At 46.2% G+C, this 7960-nt stretch overlaps 1 protein-coding gene across 4 annotated transcripts; it reads right to left on the bottom strand.

Moving 5' to 3' along the window:
- Nucleotides 1–901: 901 nt before the first annotated feature.
- LOC119318688 (disease resistance protein RGA5-like) lies at nucleotides 902–6448 on the bottom strand. Of its 4 annotated transcripts, none has more exons than XR_005154207.1 (5): nucleotides 6227–6448; nucleotides 5993–6111; nucleotides 4950–5844; nucleotides 2199–4326; nucleotides 902–1432 (listed from the first exon to the last, which is right to left on the bottom strand). XR_005154207.1 is itself a non-coding variant. In XM_037593271.1 (4 exons), the coding sequence occupies exons 3-4, from the start codon at nucleotides 5780–5782 to the stop codon at nucleotides 2295–2297; spliced, it is 2865 nt and encodes a 954-aa protein (XP_037449168.1). In that variant the 5' UTR covers nucleotides 5783–5844; nucleotides 5993–6111; nucleotides 6227–6448; the 3' UTR covers nucleotides 1973–2294. The 4 variants fall into 4 exon arrangements, 1 of the variants encoding a protein (XP_037449168.1); XR_005154206.1 differs by having other exon boundaries at nucleotides 902–1504; XR_005154205.1 differs by having other exon boundaries at nucleotides 902–1585.
- Between the last annotated feature and the right edge of the window lie 1512 nt (nucleotides 6449–7960).

Below are 7960 nucleotides of genomic sequence, written 5' to 3' on the forward strand. Positions count from 1 at the left end.
TTTCTTCAGAACCTGAAAACAGGGGGCCGGCGGCGCATGAATCCTAGATCCACCACCCAGATCCACCGCCCTAATTCGAGGGAAAAAGAAAGAAATCGGGAGAAATTAGACCATAGAATTGGTCAAGAACACAGATCTAACCTGCCCCGGCTGTGGCTTGCTCAAACATTTCACAAACTCGCGCCCACGGTTGCCATTTTCTTCCCTCACACAAGTCAAACGCTTGAGAGGCTCCATGCGTGGGCAATCGGGGCATCTTGTCAACGGCAGTGGACCATACTGCGTCCATGGTTGGCAGGTGGCTGAAGTCGAGCTAGACATCACTCGCCGGCGGCGCGCTTCGTTGCCGGAGTAGAGAAAGAAGAAGGTGGGAAAGGAAAGGGGCAGGGTAAGCAATGGAGGGGGGCGGGCTGGCTCGGGTCGGGGCACGCTGATGAGCACGGGCATGCTTGTGTGGATAAGTTGTGGGTCCCACCCGCATGCGAGTAACTGGTGGGTCCCGCGTGTCATAACTCAAATCGCTAACCCTCGTGTTTTTCATTTCACGGTTAAACAGAGCCATGTCGCATTGGAGCTATTTACACGCTCAAGTGTGTCGCATCACAGCCATTCACTCGAACAACGTCGCACTCAAGCAAATTCACATCAAAAACGTCGCACAGGAGCTATTGGCCCCTATTTTAGTGGGATAACAGGGGTGTCACGCCAGATGGTGAAACCCCCCTCCTATGAAGCGTGCAGCAGGCTAGCTGTATTGGTGAAAGTTGTATAAATAGACACATAAGATCGGGTACTTACATACAAGATTGATGCCATTATTGGTTGAACAAAAACGGAGGGCAACAGCAGCGCACGGAAACACAAGAGCAAAAAAGGAGAAGAAGGAAACACAAGATCGACACGCAACCAACGTCTGTCACCGAATTCCTGGATTATGCAGCCGGGGTCATGGTTTGACTTAATTGTACGCTGTCAACTGAAACAACAGTGTAAGCACCAACTCGTGTAAGCACCACCCCAAATCTTTTGAGACTTCACCTCCACAGCGCATGACGATCGACCGGGCAATTGCTCGTCATTCAGAAACAGAAACCCTTACAATTAGAAATAAGAGTAGTAGCGCTTAAGAGCTGGTAGTAGGTGGGGAAGAAGAGGAACAGAAGGAGGAAATGTTTCCAAAAAATTGCCCAGCACTGCTCCCCTTCCCAGTCTCCCGATCTAAAGTAGCAATTACATGGGCTGGGCTCTCATCCCCACACAGATCGTCGTCCGGGCTGTGGGCCTTGCTCGTCGTCTGGCCCAGCACTGCTGGTTGATGATGATGCCTGTCAGCTGTCACAGCCGAGGGCCTGACAGGGATCCCTTGGCCGATCTCGGAGGTCGATCAGATTTCAGCGATTTCGATGCCTAACACCATCAGCATCATCTTCATCTTCAGTGAAAGAGAGCATCCAAACACATCAGCCAGAACACGGAGGACAGAAATAATCATCTTCATGAAGCACTGCAAATGATCAATCGGTAACACCAAAAAGAGCATCCAAAGTTCCAAACACATCAGTGAAATAATCATCTTCATGAAGCGCTGCAAATGGTCAATCGGTAACACCAAAAATCAACAACCTTACTATATAGCTAGTGTGTAGTTAAGACCATAAGCATATATAACAGCGTCCAATCCAAATATCGTTGAGAAAACTAGAAGAGCGTAATTATAAGTGCTTTGTTCAAGAAACTACTCCCTCCGTTCCTAAATACATGTCTTTTTAAAGATTTCAAATGGACTACAACATACAAATATATTTAGACATATTTTAGAGTGTAGATTCACTCATTTTGTTTCGTATGTAGTCACTCGTTGAAATCTCTAGAAAGACATATATTTGGGAAAGGAGGGAGTACAAAAGTGACACCTTTGTCTGGCTTGCTGGAGAACAGTACACGGAAAGCAGAGAGGCAATGGCGGTACAACTAATAGCCAACTTAAAATAACATTTGGCAGGGTAAAATCAATATATGCACAGCTCACTTTTTTTTTTGAAACAACGAGCCTCCTCGTCCATTTCCATTAAATAAACCGCCACATAGTCATATGCACAGCTCACATACTCTCTGAAAGAGCAGCTATCTATCTAGGGACGCTGCGGCCAATGTAAAAGAAACAATAAATCAGGCTAAATACAGAGTTGTGTATGTACCCGCAGGACTTGAGAAGAACCTGAGCGCATTCGTCAGCAGTGAACTGATTAGTCTTGAGACCGCTTGTAGCAATCATGGTACGGTCTTGACTCTACTCAAGTAGATTCCGAGGATGACTGAAGATTTTTAGACAGAAGGCACTGACCACTACAGCCATCTCTCTTAAAAATACAACAATAAATGAAGATTAGAGTAAGTTGGTTGGGATGTGCGGTGACTACTCTGTCCAGAGAATCCTTCACGGCGTCAGCAGATCTTTTTGTCATAGGCCCATGACCTAGGCGACATTCGAAAGTAGTGAGGCTGGAGAGGTTTTCCATCCCGAAATCGAAAGCAGGAATGATGGGAGCCTCATCTTCGGCATGCCGGTAAAATATAATCTTCAGTTTTTCTAGCTTGGGCATACATTTTGCCGTAAACATAAGATCCATCCAATCTCCCCGCCTCCAGTAATTAAACTTCCTCAGGCATCGGAACCCAGCTTCACCACTAACTGCCAGCCTTCTATCTTCACAAGAAGGTTGTTTTTCCCTTGCGTTTAGACCCAGAGTGAGCAGAGCGGGTAAGGCTCCAAGGATGCAGATATCTTCATGCCGGATTCCTCTCACCACATGCAAGTGTAACTTCTGTAGGTTGACGAGTGATCCTACCCTATGCGGAACCTTTGGGAATAGACAACCCCATATGACAAGTTTTCGGAGGTTAGGCGGCGGAGAAGTGCACCATGTATTCAGCAAGAAGTCGTCATCATCATTCCCCCACATAGTTAGAGAACAAAGGTTTTGTGTGCATAGTTTACCGAGAGAAGAAGCAATAACTTCCTTGTCTTCCTGGGCAACATCATGATAATCAATGTGCAGCTTCCTCAGATTCTTTAGCCGACCAAGCCCTTGCAGAAAGTTATATGACTGCTTGCATGCGTCAACCTGATCCAAAGTCTCTAGTGCTTGCATCTTCGCAATTCCATCGGGAAACTTAACACATGTGTCTTTTGAGCCAAGAAGTAAGTGTGCCAATTTACCGAGATTGACAATACTGGCTGGCAACTCGGACACCTTTGTATACCTGATGTCCAACATCTCTAAGCATTGTAGGTGTCCGATTTGTTCCGGGAGCGCGCTTACTTCTGTCATGCTAATGCTGAGGTACCTTAGCTGAAACAGCCTCCCTACATTCACAAGATGGTGGTTTTCCAATCGACTGCCATTAAAGTCCACAACTCGCAAATGCCGGAACTCCATCATCGAATGGATATTCACCGTACTCAAGAACAAATTAAATGATCGGACATGAGACAATATCAGGCTCATTGGCAAAATAGAATCCTCTTTCCCTTCAACTTGAATGGAGAGACGGCGGACTTTGCCTTGTGTCATGGTAGTTAAACTGGGGACACCAACAAAAGTAACAAAGTTCTCTTCAATGGATTTGGATACTATGAAATCAAGAATTATATCGTGAACTCGACAACTCTTCCCCATATAATTGTCTTCCTTCACAGGTTGGATCAAACTCCTATTGACGAGCTCATTAAAACACCTCACTCCTACCTCATATGCTGTATATCTACCTTCTTTGTGAACGAATCCTTCGGCAATCCATCTTGATATTAGTGTTTTCTTCTCAATAATAGAATCTTCCGGAAATATACTGAGATACAAGAGACATGTTTTTAGATGAGGAGGAAGATCAAAGTAACTAAGTGACAATATCTTTATCATTACTTCGACATTAGGATTCCTTTCAAGTGCACGACCAATTGAATCTTTCACTTGGTTCCATAGATGCTCTGATCTTCCTGTGTTAGCCAACAAACCAGCTATAGCAATGATTGCCAAAGGCAACCCATCACATTTTTCCAAGATTTGATTAGAAACTTTCACGAGTGATGAAGGGCAATCTTCTTCGGAGCTGAATAATCTTCTGTGGAATAGTTGTCTTGAGTGCTCCACATTAAGAGGCCTTATATTATAAATATAGCCACCGGTTGATGAATGACACGAACATGCAACATCACTCAGCCGTGTAGTGGTGATTATTACACCACTGCATCTGGTCATGGGGAATGCGCACTTAATAACGTTCCATGTTTTAACATCCCATATGTCGTCAATCACTATAATATACCTGCACATGATTTTTTTAGTAGTATTAGTTAGTATGATGTGTTAAAACGAAGCGTACAAGCAAAATAAGAAGAAAGAGAAATTTCCGTGTTCTCATTGGCAACATGCAAAAGATAAATGGATCGGCAATAGGGTACTATGCAACTTAAACAGGGCCACATGGCCAGAAAACACCTATATAGTGTTTCTACTCATATAAACATGTGCTTATTAAATAAATATGTTTTCCTAGATAAGCTATATAAGAGCAAAAGAGCTCTAAGCACTTGGAGTGGTACATATCGTGTAGCATACTTGCTTGATTGAAGATTGATGCTATTTCTTTATTGCGGAAAAGGCTGTCTTTTAGTCTATATGCATACTGAGATGCATGGACGTGCCGAATACCTATACTAATCATATGTTCTTACTTATATAAGACTTATTTTCCCTACAAATGCAACAACCTAGTTAACTAGTAAAGTAATGCAAATAAGTGCTTCCATACATTTGGCAATTAATTTTCTCCTAAAAAGTATATAATTACTTATTTTGATTCTTAATTAGGAGTGTATTTTTCTATGTGAGAATTCTTGATGTAACTTTCTATGGGTGAGAAGTAAATTTAAAGAAATATAATAGTACCTTTTTTCTGCTAGGTAGTCGGTAATCTTTCTTATTAGTTGTTGTATGCTCCCTGCTTCAGTGTCAGCATAATCTTGACACCCAACTTCACTAAGGAGGGTTCTCAAGATATTTGTCATATCTGGATTTCGTGACACTGAAATGAAAGCCTTACACTTGAATTTCTCTTTCAGCTCTTGATACACTTGGTTTGCAAGAGTTGTTTTGCCCATTCCTCCCGATCCAACAATGGAGACCATCTTCACTTGTTGTTGTGTTGATGCAACTCCATCCTCGTCAGTTAACAACTTGATCAGCTCAGCCTTGGGCTCATCAATTCCGACGAGCTTTGAGGCATGCTCAAAGATAGCAAGAGCTCTAGGGTCAACGGTCACATTAACGGCCTTGGAGAAGATCTCACGTCCCTTGTACCTTGCATTCCTGTCGCCCACCTCAATGATCTGTTTCTTCAGATCCTGTATCTCCTTGCCAATTCGATGACGAGCCTTCATATTTCCCAACTTTCCTAGCGAGCTCTTGATCTTGTCAATGAAGCCATCCGGCTTTTCTTCTTTGTCACCAACGCTTTGCATAAAGTCATCGATGGCATCCTCCATGTCATAGGACAATTCCCGCACCTCATTCATCCAAACTTTATCCTGCACATTGAGATCCTCCTCCTCCTCCGACATCTTGAGGAGAAAAGCCTCCATGGCGGCGAGTTCATGAGTGAGAGACCTGATCTCCTTGCGCACACCCTTAAAACGCTTGTACTCGTCGCCGAGCAGGGTGGCCAGCTTCCCCAGGACAGGTTTGAGGACCCCCGTGGCCACAGTCACCAGAGCCGCCTCCATGGCCTAAAAGCTCGAATGCACGGCCAGTGATCGAACAGGAAAGTTTGCGCCAAGTCTAGACCCTGAAAAGAGGATGGATTAGTCATACTTAAGCTACTCACCCCGAGGCTGAAGAGGTTACAAATCGACAGCGTACGTGGGAGCAAGCATATATACGAGGGAGCTCTTTTTTTTTTTCTTCACTTTTGTAAGAGGCATATGAGGGAGTACCTAGCCTAGCGGGCTCTGGAATTTCTTCACCAGTTGCAACTCGGAGCAGTGCGGTTGCAGCTGGATCCGTCGCCACTCTCACCGGACCCGCGGCCTCCCTGCTTGATCTGTCGATAATTCTGCGTTGAAGCCACCGAATTCATGAGCAGTGAAGAGGAAAATTAGCGTAGCCAACCTAAACGTACACACTGAAAAGAGGATTCGCTAATCCAAGTAAGCCCATGCCGGCCGTACCTGGCGGGATTCTATCTGCAGCAGTAGACGGCTAGCCGCGTCGTAACCCGGGCACCATGCCGGCGATCGAGGAGTAGGGGTGAAGCTCGGACACCGAGAGACGAGGGCGCGCGGGCAGAGCAGAGCAGTAGCATGAGAGTGGGGTGGAGGGATCCGGTGTGTGGTAATCCCCTTCACCAAAACGGGTACGCAAACTGCAGGGCCGCAAGGAGAGGATGGGAGTTATCTATGCGTGTGTGGTGCGGTGTGTGTGTATTGGCCAGCCACACGCGTACCTGACGCTGCACTTGACTTGGCTTGTCTTTCTGACCACGCGTACGCGAGTTGTGGCTGGTATCCGAGTGCCAGTCGTGTGCAGCCTATCGTCATTGTGCAGAAAAGGAGTGGAAGGCACGCATCGGCCAAAAGAGGACGGAGAACGTTCTCAAGATTGCGGTTGCCACGACCATCAAGACCCAACTACTCCAGCATGCATCCATTCACTTAGAGCATCTACATCCGGATATAGCAAATCCGACCCCTCAAACGAACGCGAACGTGCATTCGCTGACAGTAGTGACCGGTCACGTCTCAAATAATCTCTTACATGCAACGTGAAACATAATCTAAATGGAGCTCGTCTAGCTCCGCCGTGCTTATGTCCGGCGGCAGGCTGTGCCCCTTTAATTGTTAATCCGGTCACCGGTGAGGTAGAGTATGAAATGCAACATGCACCGGTTGCGCATCCGCCACCCCGTTTGGACGCCAAACGGTCCGCACAGCCTCCGGTGAGGCAGAGACAACACACCTCGCGTCAGATCCATGTGCCATTTGGGCCGACGCAATGGATTCCTGACGGAAGGACTCCAAGTGCTGCCGTCGGGCAGCCTCCTACCGGCAGCGGTGGAGCGCAAGATTGGCAGTCATCTCCTCCACGGGGCCATGTGGGACGAGCTCCGGGTCAATGGAGCTGGAGGTGTAGGACTCAGATCCACTGCACGCCATGCTGAAGAAGATAGAAGATTGTCGGACAGAAACTTCGGTTGTGGGGTGGACTAGAGGGAAGTGGAGGGGTAGCAAGGGTTTGGTCCAGGGAGCGGATGGGGATGAATATATATGGGTCGGATGGGCCAGTGTGGGCCGGGTCCGATGTGGCGGACGCGCATGGGCACATTTGGGCCATCCGATATTCGCCTCATATTTGGACTAGATATGAGGGGTGCCGGTCAGCCCGGACGTTTGAGGCCGGCTTGAGGCGCTCATCTGAGTCGGTGTTTTTTGACCGGTCAGCTGTCCGCCCCGAGCGTTTGAGAGAAGTTTGGGGAGTTACTTTTGTTAAGGGGGGATTTCGCCGATCAATAAAAACTAAAGACGTATTGAAGATGCACACAGTGCAAACACACACAGTTCACAACACAAGCCAAACAAGGGATAATGCTACAACTTGTTGTGAAAAAATGCTGTACAGCATAAATACCGTATGTTCTTGGCTTCATTAAAAGGGATGTATATATGCATAAAAATATTGTTCAAATTTGAGATGATGTACCGGGTGAGCAGAAGCAGCAAGCAGCAACTCTAATGTTCTGGGCTTCTACTTCAGCATCAATTGGAGTAAAATTGTCTTGTCTCCTCAAGAGAGACCTTGTAGTGATTCGAAGCCCATCACCATCAGCGTCATCTTCATTGAACTCATTCACGAATAGAAAAATCACATAAATAATCATCTGCTACTGAAGCATCTAGAGAATACAC

Source organism: Triticum dicoccoides, chromosome 6A (genome assembly GCF_002162155.2).
Source record: "Triticum dicoccoides isolate Atlit2015 ecotype Zavitan chromosome 6A, WEW_v2.0, whole genome shotgun sequence".
NCBI lineage: Eukaryota > Viridiplantae > Streptophyta > Magnoliopsida > Poales > Poaceae > Triticum > Triticum dicoccoides.